Source organism: Bombus bifarius, unplaced genomic scaffold (assembly GCF_011952205.1).
Source record: "Bombus bifarius isolate JDL3187 unplaced genomic scaffold, Bbif_JDL3187 scf7180000007974, whole genome shotgun sequence".
Taxonomy (NCBI): domain Eukaryota; kingdom Metazoa; phylum Arthropoda; class Insecta; order Hymenoptera; family Apidae; genus Bombus; species Bombus bifarius.
The window spans coordinates 3,276,786-3,303,972 of NW_022884360.1; the positions used below are offsets into that span (position 1 = coordinate 3,276,786).

The 27,187-nt window shown below is 40.9% G+C and overlaps 2 protein-coding genes across 28 annotated transcripts in view; one reads left to right on the forward strand and one right to left on the reverse strand.

The window, feature by feature from the left end:
• The window catches only part of LOC117217118, a 180,006-nt gene that overhangs the window by 89,383 nt on the left and 63,436 nt on the right, over positions 1-27,187 (forward strand). For 20 of the 25 annotated variants that reach the window (XM_033464445.1, XM_033464444.1, XM_033464453.1 and 17 more), the window contains exons 4-7: positions 349-713; positions 2,053-2,079; positions 2,376-2,857; positions 3,771-3,966. In XM_033464445.1, the coding sequence (XP_033320336.1) occupies positions 349-713; positions 2,053-2,079; positions 2,376-2,857; positions 3,771-3,966 (1,070 nt within the window). The remainder of the gene's footprint in view (positions 1-348; positions 714-2,052; positions 2,080-2,375; positions 2,858-3,770; positions 3,967-27,187) is intronic. The other 5 variants (XM_033464451.1, XM_033464456.1, XM_033464462.1 and 2 more) reach the window with 2 other exon arrangements.
• LOC117217123 lies at positions 4,226-26,438 on the reverse strand. Of its 3 annotated transcripts, none has more exons than XM_033464480.1 (8): positions 26,312-26,438; positions 22,005-22,255; positions 13,024-13,129; positions 10,254-10,468; positions 7,076-7,175; positions 6,514-6,725; positions 5,913-6,287; positions 4,226-5,559 (listed from the first exon to the last, which is right to left on the reverse strand). In XM_033464480.1, exons 2-8 carry the CDS (start codon positions 22,236-22,238, stop codon positions 5,182-5,184), a joined length of 1,620 nt encoding a protein of 539 aa, XP_033320371.1. In that variant the 5' UTR covers positions 22,239-22,255; positions 26,312-26,438; the 3' UTR covers positions 4,226-5,181. The 3 variants fall into 3 exon arrangements, with proteins under 3 accessions (XP_033320371.1, XP_033320369.1, XP_033320370.1); XM_033464478.1 differs by lacking the exon at positions 26,312-26,438 and adding an exon at positions 25,217-26,008 and having other exon boundaries at positions 22,005-22,269; XM_033464479.1 differs by lacking the exon at positions 26,312-26,438 and adding an exon at positions 25,217-26,007.

Here is a 27,187-nt window from a genome sequence, read left to right on the forward strand (position 1 = left end):
TAATTGATTTTCTAGGTCCTAAATTACCGTTTTTCTCTCGCGATCTTTCTATTCAGCAAATGACGACTGTCGGTAAAGCAAGAGAAAAGTAAAAATGTAGGTTGGCGGGTAGTTTGAATTCTATAGAATTTACATATATATATTTATTTTGTTTTGTGTGTATATATATATGTAAATTTTATAGAATCCACTCTACCCGGCAACCGACATTTTTACTTTAGTTTTGTATATATATGTAAATTCTATAGAACGTACGGATAAACATTTTCGCTGTATCGCATAAAAGTGAGGATGCATATTGTATAAAGGAGAGCATCGACTAAAGGGTGATTTTGTATCGTGTTTCAGGTGGGTCCGGCAGGGGGGAGGGTGAGGCGGGCTCGAACGAGGTTGCAACTGGTCGGCGAGGCGGCAGTGGCGGCGGCGTGGGTAGTGGAGTCGGAGGGGGCGGGGGCGGAGGTGGAAGTGTGTTGGGGGTTGGAGGTGGCGGAAGCGTCGGCGGAGGCTCGGGGGGCAGAAGCGGTTCAGGGGGTGGTGGCCGATCGAGGGACGAGCCGAGGAGGCACACCCTCGGCGGCGATCACCAACCGTCCCTACATCATCAGCAGTTCAACGCGGCCCAGCAGCTACACCCCCTTCATCCCCATCATCTGCCGCCGCCACACGGCCAATACGGTACGCCGCCGACGCGTCATACCACCATGGATCTCGAGGTGAATCTTTGCTTCCGCAACATGTAAATACATATTGACTTTTATCGTTTGTGCTCTCGTTTACACTTTTTTCGAGTCTTTTCTTCCCCTTTACGTTCCCCTCGAACACACCCACCTTCCCGTGGATGCTTTCCTTTTGGGATCGCTGACGACTCACCCAGAGTCTTCTCCAATTTTTTTTCTATGTTTCTCTGATATTTTTCATCTCTCCGACTCGATCGACGCGCAGGGGCTACGAAGATTGCCGATGTTCCGAGAAATTTTCACGCAACGGAGTAGTTTGAATTTGGCCAAAGAAAGTTTACTTACATCGACGCTTCTTTGTTTTATTTCTACGCCATTTTGTTTATCGCGATATTTGCGGGAGTAATTGTTTACACAAAATAGCCAGATTTTTTAGCAGCGAACGTGTTACACGGGCGTTTGTGTATCTCCGCTTTACGCTTCTTTTCGATGCTCGGTAGAAATTAGCGGTTCGCGTGCTACGATTACGTAAGCGACGATCGTGCCAGCAAAGTATCTGGCCAACAACTTTAGCGGATATATTCCGAGGTCAAGAGCCGAGCGTAACGAAGGGAAGAGGTTAATTAAGCTTCGTATCCACCTACGCCGTCCTCGTTTCTCGTCTCGCGTTGCCCCGATCGTGTTCGACGTTCAAACAGCATGTACATATACACACAGGCCGAGTTTCGTTTATTTTCGGCCGTGCCCTTTTCGCGCTTTTGTTTGTCCTGGTTCGAGCCGGAGTCGGGCGAGGGAAAACGAGAAGAAAGAGGAAAAAAGAGAAGAAGAAAATAAAACGAGTTCGGGGAAACAGAACAGCCGGCAGTCGTTAGCCCCTTCGAGTCGTCTATGTCCTTAATCGTTTACACACCACCTTGGTCTTGGTGGCGTACACGTGGCACCTAATCGTTTCACGTTGTCGTGCACCGTCATGTCTTCCTGCTCGTATCTCTCCCACGATATTTTCGATTTTTACTCACCTTCGATCCCTTTTTATCCGTCCACTCGAACCGCGTTGCTCACTTCGTCTTTGAAAACGACGTGAAACGATCTGCAACTTTGTGAAACGTCTTCGAACGAAGACGAAAAGAGCGCATGGGAAATGTTGGCGATCGTGAGAGATTTTTACAGGACCAGTTGCGTGCAGCCTGGAAACTCAAGCAACGACCAACGACAGACGATCGATCGATCGCGATCGCGATCGCGATCGCATTGTTTCGCTCTTACCTTTTCACAGTACATTTCCAGCCAACCTCCTTTTCTGCTCCATGCATATATACGTCTAACTGGTTTACTTGTGTGTGTGTGTTTCCGTGTACCTGCCGCCGCCTAACAGATGGGGACCAAGTCTCGCCAGAGAAAGGTAATTCTTCTTTTTCCTCTCTTTTTTCATACACGTTTCTCCCTTTTCTCTTTGTATCGTTTCGAATCGCACGATAGCATGCGTCCGTTTTTACATCGTTTTTTCACTATCGTATCGTCGTTCACACACGACTTTTTCTTTCTTTTGCTTTTTTTTTCTCTATTGATGCGCGTTGGATTCGAACGATCGTTTCATAAAAAAAAAAAAAAAAAAGAAAATACGCGGACGAAAGACAGGCAAAAGCAGAGAAAGGACAATGCTTTGGTGATCTGACAGATTTCGTTTGGTTGTTTCAGTCGCCTCTTCCGCGCGGATACCCACCTCCCTCTTCGACGATGTTATTCGATGACGACCCGGGCATCATGTCCGAGGTGGAGACATCGAGCACTGGATTTCGACGGGGTGGTAAGCAAAGAAGCAGCCTCCCCGTCGTACGGACCCCCAGCAAAACTCTGGAGCGACCACTAGGTAACGATCGACCCGCGATAGAATTAGGAGCGTCTTGTTGCTGCCTCGCTGCTCGATGCCCTTGTCGGACATTCCTGACGAAACGATGCGTTTCTGTGGACGATTCCTTAGGTCTAGTGTTCCTGCAGTATAGAAACGAGACGAAGCGGGCTCTCCTACCCAACGAAATCACTAGCATAGACACCGTTAAGGCTCTCTTCGTCAGAAGTTTTCCCAAACAACTCACTATGGAATATCTAGACAGTCCTCACGTCAAGGTTTACATACACGATAGCAACAAGGACATGTTCTACGAACTCGAAGATCTCAGGTACTTGACTGTACATACAGAGCGACTACAGAAGGATGGACTAGACGGTGATCGTCTGACGAGAAATTTCACCAGGTCGTTTCGAGTAAATGCAAATTTCGACCAGCAACGAGTCTATGTTTCTCGCGTATGAACACAAACGCTTGATCGTGTGGCTTAGTAATGTCTAGTAGCGTTCAGTCGACGACCACCGAATTCGACTTTTTATATTCTTTAACCGACTGACGCTTCTTGTCAGTTTCAGACCGCTTTTAGTCGACCAACAAGCTAGTTCGTCAAATTTCCACCTGTACAAAGCGATTTACCAAAATCTACTCGCTAGTCGATCACTTAAACCTGGTCGATCCGTCTGTAGCTGCGCTTATTCGATACTGTCAAAGATATTTCAACAAGAACATTGAAATCTCTTGATTTTCATTTTCGCGGTACGCATTTATGTCTCTGGCGTAGACACACGAGGACGATTGAATTTGGAAAAGAAAAGATCAAAGGTAATTTTTGTAATGGGATATATATCAGCATTTGTAACGAGATTCAATGTCCAAATTGGTTTCGATGGTGTCAAAGAAATTATAACAACCCATCAATGTTCTGCTGTTTCATTAGTCTGGGAAACGCAAACAATCTATATATTCTATATTAAACGCAACAAAAATCTTATCAATTACACATGATACGATTATTTTTGCATTACCTTTGCATATCTGATCTTTGCATCGCCGATGAATTTTCACATTTATCATGGAATTTATACATTCTATGTACGATTTCACAGACCAAATTCAGATCTTCCACTAGTGTTGTAACCATGACGGAGAACTATAACAGAAGTGTTCACTTTTCTGCACGTCGATCGAGAATTTCCGTACCGGAATACCATAGCCGTATCGAAAGGTTCTCGTCTGGATTTCAGATCGCATCTGAGGGACATCCGAGACCGCAGCGTCTTGCGACTGTTCGAGAGCACTGACGGTGTGACAGGGATGCCAGGACCTTTGGGGATACCGGGAACAGGAACAGGACTACCTCCTCACTGGGAAGACCAGAGCTATTTCAGCGAGCCGGAATTCGACAGCGAATATCAGCATCAGCATATTCACAAAAGCAAGGTAATCAGCTTTCGAACGTCTGCAAAATGTATAGCTTCGCTTCGTCGTTCCTCTTCGGGAACACGCAAAAGCTTCTCGCACTGTCGATTTCCGTAATACGTAACACCGACGCTTAAATTTTACACGTATTCGCATTAGGCAACGATCCATCACGACGTCGATCGAGTTGAAAATTCACTTTTGAATTCCGTATATGGTATTCGATGATGTGATAGAAGAAAAAGCTCTAACGCGGCAAACGGCCAATGACAAACACAGGTTTTACAGTGAACGTTTTATTCATCTTAAACTCTAACAACCTCGCACGTTGATTTTAATTGTATCTCTCTTTAAATACTTCCGAGTATGTGGCCGATCGACGACATTCGGTTCACACCAGAAGTGTTTCTACGATCGACGATTTCTTCGATCAACGACGCGTTAAACGTCAGCCGCAACTTGCAACTCTGACTAACCTAGACACGAGCCCGCGTCAAGAATTAACCCAACGACGGAGCTGCTATCGGGGATCCAGCGGAGCATAACTTAGGGTAAAAACATAGCGAGCAGATTTGGGTGGCGGTGTAGCCGACTATTCAGCCGACTGTTGAGTCAGACGGAGGACGGATCAACTCAGTCAGCCGAATAGTCTGCTGCGGCACCGCCACTTACACCTGCTCGCTACTTTTTTACGTTTAGCTTAGCATAGTTTTAGCTTCGCGATGGATTCCCTTAATAATAAATACGTCTCCGTATGCGATCGGAGTGACTCTGTGTAATCAATATCCGCCCGCGGCTATCGTTTCTATCCGCAACGCTTGTAATCGCGTAATCGAGCTAACGTGTTCGAGATCCGTTGGCCTCGGGTTCACGGCACGTAGAAGAGATCCTGTGTCAGCGATAGCGGTCGGCTACCGAGACGCGATAACCATAAATCTCTGGTCTAGTCGTGGTCGATGCCGCGAATGGACCCGAGCGGACCCGAGTTCGCCGAGTCTCGTCTCCTGTTTCCGTCGAAAACGCCTTGTTGACACTTTGATGGCGTGAAACGTTGGCGATTGCAACGGCGTACGAATAGCGGGAAAATGATGGCAAAATGAAACGCACGAAACACGCGTTCGCGGAACGCGGAGAAAAGATAGAGACGTGGCAAAATATTGGAAAAACGTATGTTCAAAGGGAATAAGAAACTATCGAACGAAATGCCAACGACGAAACGCTCCATCGTGAAAGTGTTTAAAACGCTTTGCACATTGACGCGGCTGGGATGTGCACCGCGCCGGAGTACAGTTTCTTAGGCACGGACCTCCAACCAAAGACGAGAGCTTTGGCGAAAGGTTCCTCGCTACAACCGTCGCAGACGTCCATGATGGTTCTGACTTCACCTTCTGCTGGTTCCCTTTCGTCGTCCTTGTTTTCGTATTTTGGTAGTTGCAGACCGAAGTTGGTCAGGCCTGCGAAATAATTGTTGTCTAGGCCTTGACTAATGTAACCGTCGTCGACGATCAGACCGTCGCCCAGTTGCACCAGGCCTCGTTTCTTCTTCGTCGAGTCACGTTTTTCCAACTTCCTGTCTTTCGCAGACTCCGCGTCTTCTCTTGGCACGAACGTTACCTGAAAACAGAATTCAGCGTCGTCGATGATCTTCCCAGTGCTTAGTCGACTCTGTGTTCCCTTACAGCGTTCAAACTATGAATGTTTCTAATTTACAATCGTTTTTAATACGGAGGATCGAAAGTGGCAAACGTTACAGCCTGAGTTCCATGAAAATCGTAGCTCGTTGCCATGGGGAACACCCTGTACAAACAGCCTTAGTCGCGTCTCCTTGCGCGCGCAACGAAATTTCATAAATTTCGCGCGAATGACACGCACGATACGATAGCAAGTGCTCAGCCATTTTCGCCGACCACTTCATCCAAAATCTAATTATCGTAATAATTGTAATGTGCGTTCCAATCGACTCTTACCTTCCCGTCGGAAGGTTTTCCCTCTGAAACTGCCTCTTCGTCGATCTGCCTCTTCGCCACGCTGGACGCTTGCTCAGCGCTCGAGTCCGACTCGTTGCTCTTGGCTTCAACAGCCGACGAATCCTTCTCTCTCTTGAAGAGATTGTGGTACGAGCTGGCTCCCACGTCGGTTGTTTCGCTCGCCGGAGGCAAACTAACGCTAGAGCGTAGGTTGCCGAAGAACTGGCTGGATTGCAGAGGGAACGCTGCGGAGACGGAATTGGGATTCGCAGGAGGAAAGGGCTGAGGTGCTGGATCGCGGGGAATCACCGCAGGATGCCTCAGGGTGACGCCTCCTTGAACGATTTGCAGCGGCGACCCTGGATTGATTTTTACCTGAAATTCAACGAGGTCAGCGTGTTCCGCGATGCTCTTTGAAGCATAAATTTCCATAGATTGGATTTTAACGGTTTTAACGCGGCAGCAACGATAATTCGTGTGCATCGAGCAAGGAAATTGAACGAATCTAGCGACAGTCGCTTAAATTCAGGCGATGCAGCTGTATCGGAATTTCCCTGGCAAATAAAGCGAGCGCTACTGTATACCGTGACGTGGGTCAAACCTGATGATTGATTTGTCCAGCAGTGAGGTAGGGATGTTGCGGAAGGGGTCGGCCTGTTACGGGAGGACGCGTAGGTCTGGGCGTGTTGTTGGTGGTGTCGTGCTCGTAGTGATGGCCGTGATGGTGTTTGTGATCCTTGTGGGCTTTGCCGGCCGTCAGCGCGACCTCGTACAGCTGCACCATTGTTATTTCACCCACAAGACCGCCGGATCCTGAGCAAATGTGTTTCGTTAGAACAACCTTAGGAATGTAACGCGTATTACCGCCGTGTACGAGGAAAGTCGATGAAACGCTTTGGCACTGATATTTCAACCTCTTCAAAACATGGTATAATGTACACTGTTGTAAGTGAAAGTATCTCTACGCTCTCAAATTATAGCAAATAACACTCTTCTTCGTGAAGCTCTTTGATATAATTTTCGTGCCTGATTTTAGTTGCTAAATGCGATAGATGTTGTGCAGGCTAGCGTAAATGAATAAAAATTCATGGTCTGTACACGGAAAATGACATAGCACTACAGCCATAGTTGCCTTGGTTTTACGACGATTTGCGAATTCTCACCTGGAGGAGCGCCATCGCCTTCCAAAAAGCCGCCGCCCAGCTGTCGTTGCTCCTGTCCAGTGATCGCAATTCCACCCCCTTTGATGACGTGGCCGACCAACTAACGAGTCGAGAAGAAAGACAAGCGAGCGAATTAAGGTCACGCTGAATTAGCTGCAGGGTCTGTTTGTTAATCGCGCGTTACGTCGGAGAGCACCGGTTTTAATTTGCATCTGACAAACGAGTCGCGAATTGCCATTATAAACTCTGCGTTTAAGCGCATCACGAGATGGACAGTTTTTTGTCACGTCCACTTTCTTGCTGCACTGAAAATATTTCCATTATTCAGCGCGCTTTAATCTACACTGACACAGTCAAAAGCGAGTACAGATACAGTTTCTATCAACTGCATTTGTACGAACGAAATCTTCCCAGCGTCCGATTAACTGATCTTTAGCTGAGCGCCGATCAACCTACGTGAACTCAGAAGAGACACGCGTCATGTAACGCATATTCTCGCGGTCGATACAGATTTGCAACGTTATCGTGCGTCCAAGAGCGAATATTCCACGTTTCGTGGAATTTTCTTGAACGAACTTGTCAGCTTTTATCGACTGAACAAAAGTCATAGACGAGAAGAATAGAGAAATAGGTGGATTCTTATGATATTTTGGCTTGACAACTAAGTGATTGCGGATTTTGTCAATAGGTGGTGCTGTACGCAAATTCGTACAGAGGCAGTTGTTTCAGAAGCTTCTACACGTACGTTGGACAAATGGAAAATCGGTGGGGATGGAATAAATAACGCGAAAAACGTAAATCTGTAAAGCGTCTATTCACTGTATTTGATCGGTAGCGAATGCGCGCGGAAAATACGAAACGCAAAACCTTCTATATCTCGAGGCGAAGTAAAATTCCTTTCACCGCGCATTCTCTACTTCGATTATGCTTATCCGCTTATCGCTTCGAGCGAAGCCGCCGCCCGCTCCTTCCTCGATATTCACCGGAACGAATAACAGAGTTTCCTGCCGAATGGGTTCGGCTATCTGAGTAGACTCGTACGAAGAAAATCGAAGCCGTGTACGGTTATCGTAGAATCTGCAGAAATATATCCGCGTTGTATATTTTAGACGATTTATAATATAAGTAGGTGCACGTGAAAGTGTAGGAAATTTTGAAATATTTTCCGTACATTTCCTGCTAGTCAACCTGACTATCTGGGTACTTTTGAACGATAGCGTGAAACGACTTTCGCGTGAAATAGAATCGCGTTGACAAGACGAAGAGAGGGGAAGATAGCGAGCGCACGGAAACTCGCGGAAATTCGCACTCGTCCGCAAAAATTCTTCCCGCGATTTGCATCGCGTTGAACGAGACCAGCGAAGAGAGAAAAATTACGCAAGAGAATTCGCACGAATGCCAAGGAGAAATGGCAGCGTGGAATCGACCTAGAACCGGACGCGATTTCCTCCGGTGGAAGAGGAGTACCGCTGCCAAAGATCGCTTTCTACTCGAGTTCCGAGTCACGGTATACCGCCTGCATGATCCACTTTCGAGAATTCATGGCGAAAACTATAAACACACAGCCAGACCCTGGCATTGCTCGTTTATAGAAATCGCGCGCGTGCCTTGCTTTCGTAACGTAAAAGTGCATTATACTATAGAAATTTCATGCACATGCAAGTCCATAAATATCCCGACACTTACGTGTTTGCGAATTCCGTACGAACATCTTGAGAATTTATTACCTTGTTCTACATTGTACCGACGTTATTTTTGGACTATATCGGGCGATATTATGTACAAATAATAAACGATAAAATTGTTGTAAAGATAGGTAAGCTGTGAAACGTGTACGTGTACGTATAGGATACGAAGATGTCGAGATGATAAAAATTTTGTTTCCATAGTACAATCTGTTACGACCGTTCGCGAAGAGTAAATTCTCGCTACGATTCTGATAGCCGACGCCGTGAACCAGCCGTTCCCCTGTTTCAATTAGGATAACAGAGATAGTACAAATGATTGTAACACTGAATTAACAGGGTTAATATAAGCTACTATTTTAAACAATGTTTAAAATTATAATTAACACGTTGCAAATGATTCAACGATGATACAACTAGTTTATTATTATAATTCGACTCGACTTTATGATATTTCTCGACGTATTCGTTTGACTAAGCGATCTTGATTTTATTTCTCTGAACCTCTCGATGCATTCGGTTTGAATCCCCATGTAATACTGACTGCCCTTCGATTTTCTCCTTTGCCTTCTCTTAGAGACGACCCCCACCACGCTCGGGTCTCGCAACCGTTCGAGCCTATGATCACGTATGCCACCTTTTTTGTGTAGGTAGAATAACGGACCGAAGGCGAATCGATGTTTTTTAGAATTCGCTGCTTGACCACAACTATGCGCTTATCGCTACATTGTGTATATTTCGCCTGTCATGTAAGACGATCTGTCTACGACACTGTAGTACCAAGGGAGACGGTTAGGAACACGGCCTATAGTAAACCTCGGAGCGTAGCACAATCCATTTATATGTTTCATAAAGGATATAACCTAACAAACACGAATATGGTACCCCGCTGGGGGTAGCCACCCACGTGATAATCAAACAGCTAAAAAATTCTACCAAATGTCCAAATTGGACAAATTGTGAATGTGAAATATTAAATAAAAAAAAAGAAATAATATGTTGATACGTGTTCACCTATGGAACTTTACAATAATTATATCGATATTATTTGTCTTTGATAACGTCAATACATAAAACAACACAACAAATTCATGCAAGTGTCCGGATATTTGCGTATGTGTCTTTTTCTGTCGTTAGAATCTGGTCTGGTTACGTACAAGCAATAGCACGTGCAAAGCTTCCTTGTAAAGAAATCAAAAAATAAGAAATCGAGGAAACGTAGAATAGAATCGTCCCGGCCGAGGTTTCATCTTCGAGAAAATCGATCTTGAAAATTTGCCAAGTAAATATGCTCGAACCTGCCTAATTACCGACTAGATCTGACTGAACGATCAGCTGGAGGTTATTGGACGTGGGAAAATAAGTGACGCGTTTTACTCGCGTGCAACGAGCTTGAATTTTCCACGGCCGTTGGTAACGGTGCACTTTCACGGGCGCGAATTTTTTCGTCGATGGCTCGAGAGTTGGGTGAAAAGCACGGCAAGCTCGCTTACCCTGTTGTTGAAGCCGCGACCTACGCGCTCGTCGTTGACCCAGATCTGCCATTCTCCTGTACGACCGTTCCAGCTTTGGCAGCTGTGATACCACTTGTTCAGACGCAGCGGATAATTCAATCTGTACAAGTTGTGCCCGTCGATGTTCATCATGTAGTAGGAACTCCTGGCGGTGTTAGCGACCCAGGAGAGGATGCCACGCGGTTGATCTCCCACTTGAAAGTCGAGTGGATTCCGTTAGCGTACGCTTTCTGCGCATTTCTGCGTCTTCGAAGCAGGTTTGGGAAAAAGTGGCAAACTTCTACATCGTTTCAAATTTTAATGAGAATTTTATACAGAGGCTTAGGGTATAAAATTAGGATTGTTTATGGAAAGTTTGATGGGGAAGTTGCAAGGACAATAATGCGTTTTACTGTTATTATTGGGCTGGCAACTAAGTGATTGTGGATTTTGTCATTAGATGGTAATATCAATTTTGCAAAAAGTTCAGTAAAATATCTTGGTCGCGTCATGGAAACAGACGGTGTGCGACCAGGAAGAGATAACCTGAGAGCAATACGCGAATTTGAACGCCCAAAGGACAAAAAAAATGTAAGACAATTGCTGGAGGAAATGAATTTTTATTCTAAATTTATAGAAGATGCCTGCAAACTCCTGGGACTTCATAACTTATTAAGGAAAAATGTGGAATTATGAGAAAGAAGAAGCGAACTTCAGTTTAAAACAATTTGATGGAACGCAAAAAGTCAGAGATTGGATATCAGAGTATGAGACGGAGTGGGAAAAATTAAAAATTCAAAATGAGCAGAAGAAAATCAAGCGCTTGAAGATGTATTTGAAGTTATAGGCGTATCGTGCTGCAGACCAACCCTTGTTGCTAAAAACTTTTAGAAATGAAGTTTTTCAATTTTCCCAGCTGTACCATTAGATGGCAATGACAAAATCCGCAATCACTTAGTTGCCAACCCAATAACTCACAAAGTTCGTTCAATTTCCACTGAATAAATATCGACTTTCCTTTAGAAGAAAACGCGCGAATTTTTGCAATTTGTACATTCGTTTCGACGTCTTATGATCGCTCGAAACGAGAAAGTTGTCTTCGTCGGGTTCATCTATGTTTTTCATGATCGTGTTTCTACGATACTTTACGTCTAATAGAACGACGCCTCGTTGGAATTTTAGTTGTCTCGAGCTGCATTTCGACTATTCCCCTTTCTCATAAACGCGTAGATATCCGTGCAATATACTTATTAAACGTGCAAACTATACTTTTTATGTTTAGCGTGTTACAGTCCATATTACATTGGCAACTAAGTGGTTGCGGATTTTGCCATTACCGCCTAATGACAAACTCCGCAACCACTTAGTTGCCAACCCAATATTTATATTTACGATTTAGAGAATAAAATTTACAATTTTGTATTTTGTACTGTCTAAGAAAAATTCTTTTAGGGATGGTTAAAGGAACGAAAAATGAATAATAGAACGGATAGTCTGACCTGATTGTTTTAACTGTGGCAAATTAAACTATGCCTCGGGAACGGACGTTCCATACGATCGCGTCGTGCTTATGTCGTATTTACGCGCGATTCGCCAGAACATTCGCCTCGAATCCGCTTGCGAAACACGTTGCGACAGTTTTTCCGGAATTCGAGGTCCAACCGTTGCGCGATTTTTATCGAGTATTATTATTATTGTTGTTGTTATTATTATTATTATTGTTGTTGTTACTACTATAGAAACAAAGATACGCGCGATGCGAGGAAGAATAAATTACGCGCGCGAATATGCAGCGTGTCCTGTTGAACAGGAAGCGTTCAAACGTCTGGAAAGATACGAAAAAATGTTTCAGAGAAAAGCCGTGTGATATCCACTTGACCCAGCGATTAAACATTTTCGAACGGATACCTCCACTTCTCATTACATATTTTATTTTATTATATTTCGTTATCATATTTTAAGCGACGTTCTAAAGACACCGGAAACTCGTGTCCTTTGCACTTTACGTTATCGAGATACGAACTTTCAAGTTTGATGTGACACCGATATTAAGACGTTTTTCACGGTGCTACGACCGCTATGGCGTTGACGAGGCACGAAATCCCAGTTTTCCGACGTTTCCAAAATAATCGGTGAGCCGCGAACAGTCGCTTCCATTTGGTTGGCAACTAAGTGATTGCGGATTTTGTCAATATCGCCTAATGATAAAATCCGCAATCACTTAGTTGCCAACCCAATAAGTCCTTGCGTCGGTCTCGCGCGAAACACGCGAGTCTACAGTGTCTCGAAGACGTCAGCTATAGGAACACGCAACGAGGAATGGAGGTGGCCCAAATTTTGAAATTTCCCCACGTTCTCTCGTATTTTATCGATCGTATTGTCCCAGACGTTCGATCGTTGCCAATTGAACAGGACGTATACCGTACACGAAAGAGAAGAGCAACAAAGAAAAGAGAAAGATACGTAGGATTGAAAGTGTCTTAAGGATGATAAGGATTAATTATTGTCACGCCTAATTAAAACAAAAAATCGACGTTGCGCTGATCAGAGGGTTAAAGTAGGTAGGCAATTGGATGAACGGAGCGAAGATAGCGATAGATGAGACGGTGCAGTAGCGTGTGGAATATTGCTAGCAAAAGGAAAGTGGTGATTCAGTTTCCACGAAAAGTGCGAGACGGAACTTTCGCCTTTTCGCTCGTCCGGCCTCTTCGAAGCAAAAAAGAAAAAGCAAAAGGTGAAAGGGAAAGGAAACTGGCGACGTGTCTCTCACCTGCGTACGAAAACAAAGGATGGTCGTTGCTGTGATTGTAGAATTTGGTCCACATGCACAACGTGAACTCCTTCATGTCCGGCAGCTGCGTCTTGTAGTGAACGTACTGCGGAAGGAAGAAAGCGATCGTTAATCAATGGAAATCGGATCCGTTCGGAGATCTGTGGCGCGGTCGGAGCGTCGTTTACAGATCGGAGAATTATACGAGCGGGACGCGTTCTTACGCGATTTGACTTGTTCCGCGATCGCCGAGAAGTAAACTCGATTTGTAAGCAACCGGAGAACCTGTCGGCGCCACCGGTTCTTTTTACCATCGTCACCTTTCCCTCTGCGTTTCCGCGTGCAAACTGCGTTTCGCTTTCTATCGGCAAAATCGGTCGTGCAGATTGGTCGCATATGTTGTAACTGGCGATACGACTAGGAAAAAGGACGGTTGTAAGGTGAAAATTGAACGCGAAGCAACGTGAAATACAATTTTTACACGTTGAACTTTGTTTTTCGGAAAATTGATTTTGTATGTTTGTAAAGGTATATTCGTGGGTTTATGTGAAAATAATCGCGTATTTCGATGCAGTTATAGATATCGAGTAACATCGAAAACAAACGTTGTTGCAGTGTTTGTTAAAATAATAACTCGCGCTGTACATTCTCTGTACAGTATACAACCGTATAGAATATTTGTCAACATTTTTGTCCATACGATTTCTGTCTGTCAGAATAGAAAATATTTTCGAGAACGTGCAAAGTATACGATCAAATTTATCTAACGCTATGAGCATAAACAGAGAGAGACCAGTTGCTGCATTTTTCAGCCAGACGATATGTTCGGGTATGTCGGCGCTATGAAATTGTACACAGACGAACGAAGAGTCTATCTTCAGATAAATCATGTTTGTTTTATTATTTTGCTAGGATTAACACTTTGACTGCCACGTTGGTCATTGGTGACCGGAGCTCCTCAACTTCCTACCATTGCAAAACTTGAATGAAAATTGACAGTTTGGGCATTTTGAATATAACCGATAAATAGAAGATACTTTGAAATACAAAGTGCCCCATTGAACAATTAAACATTTTTATTAGAACATTAATAAAAAAATGAGAAGAAATCTTGCATGTAACGGTGCACTGTGTTAAAACACTTTAAACATAAATGTGGCTCGTCGATACAATCTGGACGATAGGTGATCACCTTTTTGGTCCGATTCATAGCAATTTTTCATCCTAACTGTTTAACATTTTTTTATACCACTCCCTGCAAAATTTTCGTGCCAGGTATGCTTGCCCTTCTTTCTTCTGCATTTCGTGTCGCAATCTTTGTCGAATAAGTATATTTGACGGTTCTGGCGAATGGCACTGTGTGAGGTGCATTGCGAGTGCCATTCTAAAATCTGATAACTTGATTTTTAGTTTTGTTGCTTGTTTATAGAGTATCATCGCGTTTGAAATTGATGTATCTAACAATAACTCTAAAGCTAATTTTATATACCACTCAAGGGTTCTTCTATGTGCTGTAGAATATGCTATCATTCGATCTGATAAATCTACAGCACATTTTCCTCTCTTGTAATCTACACTACCATTGGTTTATCGCAAACATAATTTTTCTTGCGGACCTGTACCATTTCAGCCGAATGTTTCGTCGAAATCATAAAAATAATCCTAATACTGTTTACTAATATCTTCTACACGTTTCAACAATATATTCCGCACGTTTTGCCTACGACGAAATAACGAAAGCGAATGGTTTGTTGCAATAAACGAAGCCTTGTTATAATATGTCGCTATCAACTGTTACCAAGGCGTCACGGTGGTCACCCGTGACCACCAGTAAGATAAACGGTCCATTGGGGAAGGATGTTGTCTCACATCATCAATTTATCATTATTTTGCCATTATATGCTTTGAATGGTATAAATACTCCCGTGGCGTCCTGAGCTAAACATGTGATTTCAGCGTGGCAGTCAGTGTTAATATCTTTATTATTATTATTATTATTATCATCATTTATCAGAGTTCATGGTTTTCAGCTTACGTTATATTTACGTTAGAATTCTCATTAGCTGCGACAGACATTTAAAAGATACAAAGTAGATCGCTGCAGGTTCGTTTGCTGACAACGTGCTGTTAATTTCAATAAGAAAAAGTCTATTACTCGCACTGTGTAGCTAAAAAGAGGCGCGCGATTATCCAAGTAAAATGCGTTGGAAAAGAAACGAACCGGCTTAACCGATTGCATCTTACGCGGAACGATCTGTTGTAACGTAATCGTCGCGTTTCCCGATCGCACGGCTCTCCGCCGGTTTAACCATTTCACGAGAACAAGGTCTCCGCCATAATTTCCTACTTTGTGTTTACGCATTCGCGTTGCGCAACAAAATCGTTCGACACGCTTCGAAATCGATTGCCAAGTGCGGCTCAATTTTCGCTGCATCTGTAGGCAAATGATGCGCGTCGGTGAATTAAGTCGGGAAATGAACTCGAGAGGAATAATAGCGGCGCAAAGCGATCTCGCGACAGTTCGATGCACTTGAACGTGTTGCCGCGTTCCACACGATTTCCCGAGCGCGAGATTTACAACGAACAGGATAATCGAATTGTCTTTTAATTTACATCGTCTCACTGTTTCGCTCTTCCCTAATTTGCTAATGAAACCAGCATGAAAGCCGTGTCCCTGCAAAGTGAAAGAGTGTGAATTCGACGTAGCCGATAGCTAGCGATGCGATCTGCGATATTTGGAATTTCTGTGCAACGTGTACGACGATAAAATCCAATCACTTGCAACCTGATTCGTATCTTGAAGCCTCTGCGAGCAGACACTCGAGATAACAGTCATTTTCGGCATTTTTTGGAAACATGCCACGGAGTAAAAGCTAATTTCTCCAAAGATGAAGAGGAGGAAGATAGTAATTTTTAATTGTTGTCGCGAATAACAGTTGTGAACGATTAGCATTTTTTGTTTTTTTTGGGGGTGGGGGGCTATCGACGAACCGAATTTCATTTTGGTTACCGATAACCATAATCGATTGCCCGAAAACAATTCGTTCGCTTATCGTAAAATTTACTCTCGTTACGTTCGGCTATCGTCGATTGTTGTTAACGTTGCTGATAATCGGTATTAATATTCATATTTGTAATTAGTATTCATCGATACGAAACAATTTAATTATGAAGCTTGCGTATACATTTTATTAATCAAAGAAACGATATGAAAATATATGAGATACAGAATATCCTCTGTTTCATATATTTTCATGCCGGATTTTCTGCTTAATAAAATATACAACTTTCGTAACAAATCTTTCCTTATATTGTCAAATTTCAATCGTTTGTATCGATCAAAGATATCGATTCTTATAGCTTAACTTTGAAAATTTGTCTTGCGCAAGGATTATGATATCCGTTTGAAAATTTTGCTCAGTTCCTGAGCCTTTGAAGTTTCTTGAGTTTTGATAGTCTTGCGGGATATTCGAAAATCTTAGCTCGAGAGTTTCAGGATGGAAACGATGTATCTTATGGAAAGATCAGCAGGAAGCAAACGACCCAAAGAATTTGACACGATCGAAGATTTTTCAAGATTTGTAACACTCGCAAACTAGTCAAAACCTACCAAGATTCAAATTTGAATCTGAAAATGCCCAGTTTAGAAACTATTTCAAAGTTAATACTAGCACTACCGATAGTTAACACGAAGCTATTTCTATCAAAACCAGTGAAAACGACTGGTCTTTAAAAAATACCTAATAATACAATATTTTTATATTTATTGATTTATTACTCTCTCACGGAAGGAATTCCATGTTATATAGTACATTTTTGATATTATTAATCCATCTGGGGCCATGATCCCTAAACGAGGGTTGACACGTTTATAAAATTGTAGAACCAGTCATTTTGACTGGTGTGGTGTTTCTAGTGTTAGCATCTAGCGATCTAGCGATCGATCCGGAATTTTCCTGATAACTGATATCGTCATATCGAAAAATTTGAAAAACGTATGGCAAGTTGTAGAAAATGGGAAAACTGATTAATTGGGGTTCGATAAACAGATTGCAGCACCCTTTTACACTTTGACAAGTACCAGTCATTTTCACTGGTATTGGTACAAGTAGCCTTGATGCAAAATTATTTTCAGTTTGAATACATAAAAAACAAAATGTTGTTATTTCTATACTCAGAGGTAGGATCGCAACAGGTTATGGGCCCAGGAGCAATAATTAGTTATTATTTTTATTGAAAATATTATTAACAGTAATAATATCGAGGAGCGCAGAAGATAACCAAAAAACAAAAAAAAAGGGGTGCGTGATCGATGATTCAGTGTTGAATATCATAAGGACGCTTTATCGAGTATGCAATAATTGTTTACGTGATAATACAGTTATCAAAAAAAAAAAAAAAATGTCGAGGGGGGAGTTTAAGTATAGAAATAACAAGACAAAATAAAATTCATCATATTATTCTTTTAGTTATCGTCGCGAAAGTCATTACATCATTGCGGAAAAGAATATAACACGAAGTAGAAATTTGAAAATAAAGTTGTAAAACCAGTCAATTTCACTGGTGTGGTCGTTCTAGTGTTAACAGCATAACGCATAAATGTCATCAAATCGTCGGAACGTTTTATAAACGTGTTATGTACAATCTGAAATTTCACTAGCAGTGTAACGATTATCGCGATTGTAACAGCAAAATATGAAGGCAATCTAAAAATGTATAGAGAAGTACAAGACATTTATTGCAAACATACGTTGTTAATACGTACATTGTTAGTGAAAAATAAATAAACAGCGTGAATACTAGTCTTAAACATACGTATACAGTTAGTGCTATACATTGGTATAGATGTTCTCGCATCGTGTGTACGTATTATAGTTTATAAAATAGCATGATCTTTGTTACCCAAAGGTATAGCTTCTGACAAATACCTTGTAACATGTATTAGATTGTCCGAAAAGTTTCTTTCGTTTCATGAATGAAACAATAGATGCACAACATTTTTTATTTTATATTATTTCATGTATGATCCATTTTGTAATAATAGAATAAAATAGATCAAACATAATTCAATAAAATAATATAAAAGAAAAAATGTTGTGCACTTGCTACTTCCTTATAAAACGAAAGAAACTTCTTATTATATTAATATTAATACTAATATTATTCTTTTAGTTATCGTTTCCAAGGTCATTGCATCATTGTAATTGGAAAAAAATATAACACAAAGTAGGAATTCGAAAATAAAATTGTAAAACCAGTCAATTTCACTGGTGTTGTAGTTTCAGTGCTAATTTTGTCGAATCGAGCGTATGAAAGACGCTACCTTCCTCGTCTTTCGTACAATTATTAAAACTAAAATATCCCGTTCAAGTACCGCGATACTCGTTTCGTAGAAATGAAAAAATTGCATCTGACGGTGCATAAAAAAGTGTGCAGTTCTATCGAAGAAAACAGGTGACGTTGAAATCACACGAAGACACGTCCAACTGAATAAGATTCCTGACCATCCCAAGGTATCTGCCTCGAAGCAAAGTAACGTTACGCGCAATAATTTAGCAAATGTTTGCGTGGGTCGATTAAAGTAGGCCAATCTCTGCAGCAAATATTCGTCTAAGAAATTTTTCTCAAAAATAAAATATTCGGTTGGCAGCTAAGCGATTGCGAATTTTGTCGATAGCATCCAATGACAAAATCCGCGATCACTCAGTTGCCAAGCCAACAATAGACTGGCGTTGGTCAAGCGATCGAAATCGAGTTGTTATCGAATGTAAAATTAATCGGAATGTAGCTGTGTACACCTGGCTCGATCTATCGACGAACTCGGTACGTCCATTTGGTCAGAATTTGTTGCTTTTGCGTGTTTCATCAGCCTTGATCGGTGGCTCGGAAAACGAAACGGCGAGCAACAAAGTCGGTCGATTTCGAGAACTTCTGAAAAGAGTAGAGTCTCACTCGCGTGTCGCGTTTTCTCCTACTTTCGTTGCCACGATTCGTGTCGTTTTGCTCGCATCGAGGCTCTCTCGACCGCGGCCAAGCCTTCCAGTACGCAACCACGATATTTCGTTTTGCAGCAGGAAACGCGTCCCGTGTAAATAAAAAAGAAGACAATCGGCAATCTATTGAAAGATCGAGTTAAAACAAATTTTCGTTGACAGTCGACAGAGCCAACGCACTGGCCAATTGTCAGCCCTTCGTCCGCGTACTGCGTCCCTTTCCATGGCAAATGAAATCTTTAAAGAGAAGCTATCGGATGATATTCGGGAGAAATTTTGTAAAATCGTGCGAGAATTTTTGCCGCATTTCCTAAAGCGCAAAAATCGAAGGAAGATGTATGGACTGTTTGAAACTCGGTATAGTCGTTCAGACTCGGCCAACGCGCAGACGACGCGAGTAAAACTGAGCTTTGGTATCGCAGGTTTCGAGCAGACGCGTTAAATTAAACGATTTCACACCTCGCCCTATATCATCGTTCACGCTCTGCCGATTTCCATTACAATTTCGTTAATTCTCGGAATTTTTTAGTGAAACTTTCACGGGATATTCTAACGAGCCCATAACAGAAAAACGAAGTTTCCACATTCACGAACCAGCTACGTAGCTCACATCTAGAAATTGATTGCTAAGTCTGTTAGGTTTGTTCACTTAGGTGTATCCGAGGCGAGAGTGAGAAACGTGTTATGACTCGATGAAATCGAAAGGATCGCCGGCTCCTCCGGCTGATGATGCATCGCGTACATTCGCCTCTCTAATTCAAAATCGTTTAATCACAGTCTAGTTGTGTTTTAACTGGAGAAACCTTAGAAATCGGATTAACATTTCTATCGGAATTATTCGTCTGTAATTGTTAATAATTATTTGGACAAAGCTGCTGTTAAACACCAATGATAATAGAACGATTATAATATCAAATCACTATCGCTGTATTTCACGTACAATATTAGAGAATAAAAGCGCAAGAATTAAAGTAAATGGAAGTAATTGTCGTGTGAAAAGTACAAGACCCGTGCACAACCGCGTTAACTCGACCGTAGGAAAAGTGCTAAGATGGGAAATTACAAGACAAATATCCAATGTTTTGTCGCGAGATCATATTCCTTTTGCATTACATCATTGCGGAAAAAGGTATAACATGAAGTAGGAATTTGAAAATAAAATTGTAGAACCAGTCATTGTGACTACATTTTGTGGTATTTCTAGTGTTAGCAATCTAGCGATCCAGCGATCGATCCGGAATTTTCCTGATAACCGATATCGTCATATCGAATAATACGCAGTAAAAATTTGAAAAACGCGTGGCAAGTTGAAGAAAACGAGGAAACTGGTTAATTGGGGTTCGATAAACAGATTGTAGCACCCTTTTACACTTTGACAAGTACCAGTCATTTTCACTGGTATTGGTACGAGTAGCCTTGATACAAAATTATCTTCAGTTTGAATACATAAAAGACAAAATAAAATTCATTATACAGGGTGGTTGGTAACTGGTGGTACAAGCGGAAGGGGGGTGATTCTACGCGAAAAAAGAAGTCGAAAATGTAGAATAACAATTTTTCGTTTGAGGCTTTGTTTTCGAGAAAATCGACTTTGAATTTTCGCTCGGTACGCGTCCACTTTATCGCGTCTCGTTATAACGGATCTCACTGTAGATCGTTGTCTCGATGGAAAAATTAAAAAAAAAATTTTTTTCATTCTATATTTTCGATTTCTTTCCGCTTGTACCACCAGTTACCAACCACCCTATATAATATTTATCATAATATATAACATAACTGTACTTTACCTTTAATGCAAATTGGCAAATTTTGAGAAAAAGATTATAAAAGAAATGTAAGAATGATATTTACAAAATTCAAAACGGAACATATTATGAAATAAAGGGAGAATAAATTAATGCCAATTGTATTTCAATATTTGTTGAAAATCACACTAATAATACTTATTCAAAATCGTCAAGAAAAATGGAAAAATCAGTTCGCTTTTATAAACACAGTACTTACAAATAAGAAGAATCATGGTTTGGTCATAGTTTGATATAGAACACGTAGAGTATAAAGCATGAATACTGTATTCTCAATTATACAGGGTGTTTGGTAACTGGTGATACAAGCGGAAAGGGGGTGATTCTACGCGAGAAAAGAAGTCGAAAATGTAGAATAAAAATTTTTCGTTCGAGGCTTTGTTTGCGAGAAAATCGACTTTGAATTTTCGCTCGGTACGCGTGCACTTTGTTGTCTCGGTGGAAAAATAAAAAAAAGAAAAATTTTCATTCTATATTTTCGACTTCTTTTTTCGCGCACAATTACCCCCTTTCCGCTTGTACCATCAGTTGCCAACCACCCTGTATTATTCTTTTAGTTATCGTTGCGAAAGTCATTACATCATTGCGGAAAAGAATATAACACGAAGTAGGAATTTGAAAATAAAATTATAAAACCAGTCAATTTGACTGGCGTGATAGTTCTAGTGTTAATTATCTTTCTGTTTTATATTTATTACATCAGAGCTTGATATTTTATGTTTTCAAGGTTTAGGAGAATGTAAGTAATAAGAGAATGAGGAATGTAAGAGGTGCTTACGTTCTAAAATCAAGTTTAAACTGCAGATTCGACCGCGTAAAATGTTAAGCTCTGTGATTGGAAGTAGAACGTAAACGTGAACCAAAGAACAAGGCAAACACTGTGATAAATAAATAAATAAATAAATTTCCAGTAGAATTCAGCAGACAATTTCGAAAGGGAAACACGGTACAATGCACAAATATGCGTTACGATCTTCGCAAAGATACCAGTGTACTTAGTTTTGCATAAATTCGTGAATAAATCGGATAAAGGAAATCTGACAGGAAAGCGTGATTTTAAATAAGCGATTATGGTCGAATTTATTATTTGATTAAAATTAAAATTAAATTAAAAGCGTCAACGGAATGATCTACGAGACGCACCGTGTGCGTCGATAAAGGACGAATAGTGAATTTTCCTCACCTCGAAGTAGAGTTGCTGTTTCATAGCGATTTTATACAGTGTACATCTGTCTTCTTCGTGGTGTGCCAGCAACGACGAGCTTGCTGCGTCGTAAAGAGACTGTGCATTTTCGAAGATAGCGACGGTGCCTTGGTGCAGGGCGCTGGCAGTTGGCGTTGGGAACGACGGACTCCAGGAGGTAGAGATTGCCTGGGCCGTGGTTAGAAACCCGTAGAAAAATGCAAGGATCCACATGATTCTCCTCGAGGAATCTGAAAAAAATGTGCTAACGAAGGATTCGCTGACGCAGCAAGTTTGAAAGCGATCCCATTTGCATGGAATTTGCATATGGGATTTATTTTCTTTTGAAATTGGATTCGTTGAAGATAGTTGGACGAACTAATTACAGCAAATTATAGATAGCACAGGTACCGAGTTGGAAAATTTCACGAGCTGCGAATTATTATTGAAAGATAATGATCGATGTAGGAAGTAGCCAGTCGAAGGATGGAACGCGTCTCGTTGAACGTTAGGTTGTTATGCGAGAGGCTTGCTGTTGCAACATTTCATTCACCTAAGCGGAACGATATCGCCTGCAAAACGAATGAAAATCAACGCTTTTATCGAGCGTTTCGTTGTAAAAGCGGCAAACTCTCGCGGGTTTCACCCTACGTTGATTTGGCCGAAAGCAACGCTCGCTCAAACACCAACGAAATTAGCGACAGCATAGGGCAAGGTTGTACGGTATCCAGCGCTTTAGCTCCCTTTCGCTGTAACTTGTTTCGCAGTTGGTAAAATTCGAAATGGGAAAAGTGCAGGGAAATTGAAACAAATTATAGGAAAGTTGAGACTCGATGAAAGAAGAGAAATTATTTCTTGTAATCTAACAATGAATTTTTACAAGAAGTAATTTAATGTACATAATATAATTAACAAAAAAGTATAGGACAAATGACAAATAAATCTTTGGAGCGCGTATTTAGTCTCTAAATCTGGGGGAAAATATGGTTCAATTAATAGTAGAATTTAGTAGACACTTAGTAGATGGTAGAATATATACAAATTGGGTTGGCGACTAAGTGATTGCGGATTTTACCATTAGGTGGTATTACCATTTACCATTTAGGTGACAAAATCGAATTGGGAAAAGTGCAGGGAAATTGAAACAAATTATGGGAAAGTCGAGACTCGATGAAAGAAGAAAAATTATTTCTTGTAATCTAACAATGAATTTTTACAAGAAGTAATTTAATGTACATAATATAATTAACAAAAAAGTATAGGACAAATGACAAATAAATCTCTGGAGCGCGTATTTAGTCCCCAAATCTGGGGGAAAATATGGTTCAATTAATAGTAGAATTTAGTAGACACTTAGTAGATGGCAGAATATATACAAATTGGGTTGGCGACTAAGTGATTGCGGATTTTACCATTAGGTGGTATAACCATTTACCATTTACCATTTAGGTGACAAAATCGAATTGGGTAAAATGCAGGGAAATTGAAACAAATTATAGAAAATTTGAGACTCGATGAAAGAAGAGAAATTATTTCTTGTAATCTAACAATGAATTTTTACAAGAAGTAATTTAATGTACATAATATAATTAATAAAAAAGTATAGGACAAATGACAAATAAATCTCTGGAGCGCGTATTTAGTCTCTAAATCTGGGGGAAAATATGGTTCAATTAATAGTAGAATTTAGTAGACACTTAGTAGATGGTAGAATATATACAAATTGGGTTGGCGACTAAGTGATTGCGGATTTTACCATTAGGTGGTATAACCATTTACCATTTACCATTTAGATGACAAAATCGAATTGGGTAAAATGTAGGGAAATAGAAACAAGTTATAGGAAAGTTGAGACTCGATGAAAGAAGAGAAATTATTTCTTGTAATCTAACAATGAATTTAATGTACATAATACAATTAATAAAAAAGTATAGGACAAATAACAAATAAATCTCTGGAGCGCTTATTTAGTCCCTAAATTGGAGGCAAAATATGGTTCAATTAATAGTAGAATTTAGTAGACACTTAGCAGATGGTAGAATTTAATATATATTGAGTTGGCAACTAAGTGATTGCGAATTTTGTCAATACCACCTAATGACAAAATCCGCGTATTTAGTCCCTAAATCTGAGGGAAAATATAGTTCAATTAATAGTAGAATTTAGTAGACACTTAGCAGATGGTAGAACTTAATATATACTGAATTGGCAACTAAGTGATTGCGGATTTTGTCATTAGGTGGTATTGACAAAATCCGCGATCATTTAGTTGCCAATACAACATGTATTATTAGGTTGTCCGAAAAGTGTCTTTCTTCTACAGACACGTGTTTTACAACAACGCATCTTTATACAAACATAAAACCTAATCCGTCCAACGTTGTGATCTTCATTTTGATAGAACAAAATGGATCATACGTAATTCGATAAAATAATATAAGAAAAAAATATTCCAAAACGAAAGAAACTTTTCTGACGACCTAATACATTCTACCATCTCCTAACTATCGATAGTTCGAACAAAAAAATTCTTTTCCCTTAGAAAATAAGACGAGTCGCTAGCGTATGCTTTATCTATTACCACTTCAAGTTGCCTCTAATTTCTCATTAAAATTGTTCTAGCGGCAAACGAGTCTACTGCCGCGTTATTTAGCCCGGTTTTCCGAATATCCATCGTTCAAGATAACGATCTGGTTTAATCGAAGTTTCAAAAGTTATTTCGATATCCTGCCGGTGGTTTCCAGGCAGAATTAAAAGCTGACGCGTATATACAGGGTGTCCCGCGCAACTCTGCCAAATAGACATTATAACACTGAAGCAGCACAAGATGTAAAACGAATCTCATTAAATAACATCAAACGCTATCGAATGACGTTCATTCTCACATACAAATTTAACCTACTAATTTAAGTATCCTAATTTACGTATACTTGGCGTATCAAACTCTATATACACTTTATATATCTGACTACGAAATCCTGGAAATACCGTCACTTACAAAACCAACGTATGCACCAGATAGCGTTTAATCTCGCTTAATGAAATTCGTTCTATCTTCGTCCCATGCACCGCTTCAAAGCTGTAGCTTGTTTTAGCTACGCTGGACACCTTGTATGTACGTAGCCTGATCCGATGGATATTGGTATCTCGGTGTGTAGCGGAGGGAAAGCCGATAGAAAATTTGGTGGCAGAAATCGGTCAATATAACTCACCGAGAAGCAATCACCGATTTATTCGCGGCGATAACGAGAGGTAGATGTTCGCGGTCTCGAAACGGAAAGGTAACTGTCCGTTCGTTCAGTTCGACGTAGGCCTCGTAAACTCGTAAGAGGTGTGCACACCTCCTACCCACTTTGAATCGCCTTTTTCTCTCTCCTCCGGTCTCGCACATCCTACGATTCACTACGAGCACGGAGAATGCTTGTACAATGTACAATCAACTCTCCTTTTCTCCGTATACTGTCGAGTCGACTGGCGTGTTTTTCCCCTTCGTATTTCTTTCCTACTTAATCTCGTAATACGCGATACAGCCACGTATCCTGACAGCAATTAATTGCATCTAGATCTTTGTTTATCGTAGCATCAGTTCGCTGTGGTATGCAGGCAAATATGTACACGATCGATCAAAGGCGTGTACAGTGGCAGCAAAAAGCACTTGTGCACTGTTGCGTTTATTATTTGCATTATTTATTTATATACGAATTAATTAGGTGTAATTATAGCGGTTTCTTACATTTGTAATTTATAATATTATGATTTTATTTGTACGAACTGTTTGTTACAGCGTTCGCTTGTTTTTATAGTTATCGTACGTTACAGTTAGGTGCGTGAGTCACGGGATACTAATCTACTAATTTTAAACATAACCTTTCATGAATCGGGTCTGCGGTAAAATATTCAACACGGTGTAATCTAGTTTTCTTATAATTAGGGTACGCATGTTTATGCAAATTTGTGTTTCTTTATAAATACAACTAAGCAACCTACCCAGAGACTCGTTTCACCTGATAAATATTGTATATCAAATAACCATTGCCTTATTGAAACTTATTATTTATTAAGAAGCATCGCGAGTGTCTCGATCAAATTATCGTTGCTTTGTACAACTTTGAAGCTATCTATTATCAGGCGAGTAATGAATTCCATCGTGGAAGAATTTCGCGTCATTAGACAGGTTCTAATCGTCGCGACATTGGCAAAGGAGAAGATTCTGTGAAATTGCTGCGCAACAACGCTAGAACAGACGCTGCTTCTGCGACGAAAGACGCCATAGTGAGAGTTGGATGGCACGTGCCTGTGCAACACACCTCGTTAGATTCAGCTCGCTTCCGAATGAGATAGAAAAATCACTGGACGATCAAATCTTGGTGAAAGACAGCATTTTTCCCTGTTGAAACTCCTCGCTTGCCTAATGTAAGATGGTTTGACCCTCTGGCACTCGTATGTCGAGTGTCACTCGACATCAGTTTCATCTCAGCAGCTCCTTTGTCGAGTCTCACCTTTTTTTGTGAAACGTGCGAAAGAAAAGCAGGATTGCATCCTGGAAATTGTTTCAAGATATATCATACACTTAAAAATTAGAAAATACAACAATAGTGTGAATAAAACTGGTATTCTTTCTCCTTTTATGTTACGACTGTTCGCATCAGCGAGAGGCGTAAATTCTCGCTGCGATTCTGATAGTCGACGCCGTGAACCAGCCGTTCCTCTGTTTCGATTAGGATAACAGAGGTAGTTCAAATGGTAGTAACACTGAATTAACAGGGTTAATATAAGCTTCTATTTTTAACAATATTTAAAATTATAATTAACACGTTGCAAATGATTTAACGATGATACAACTAGTTTATTACTATAATTCGACTCGACTTTATGATATTTCTCGACGTATTCGTTTGACTAAGCGACCTTGATTTTATTTCTCTGAACCTGTCGATGCATTCGGTTTGAATCCTCATGTAATACTGACTGCCCTTCGATTTTTTCCTTTGTCTTCTCTTGGAGACGACCCCCACCACGCTCGGGTCTCGCAACTGTTCGCGCCTATGATCACGTATGCCATCTTCTTTGTGTAGGTAAAATAACGGACCGAAGGCGAATCGATGTTTTTCGGAACTAGCTGCTTCACACAACTATGCGCTTATCGCTACATTGTGTATATTTCGCCGGCCATGTAAGACGAT

What these genes read in the sequence shown, in the direction of transcription:
- LOC117217123 (XM_033464478.1), bottom strand. Translation starts at nt 25,395, where the DNA reads ATGTGCGAGACCGGAGGAGAGAGAAAAAGGCGATTCAAAGTGGGTAGG. An exon ending in AAATCGGTGATTGCTTCTCG is followed by an intron (nt 22,270 to 25,216) that starts GTGAGTTATATT and finishes ATCCTTCGTTAG; the next exon opens with CACATTTTTTTCAGATTCCT. An exon ending in AGGCGATGGCGCTCCTCCAG is followed by an intron (nt 6,726 to 7,075) that starts GTGAGAATTCGC and finishes ACATTTGCTCAG; the next exon opens with GATCCGGCGGTCTTGTGGGT.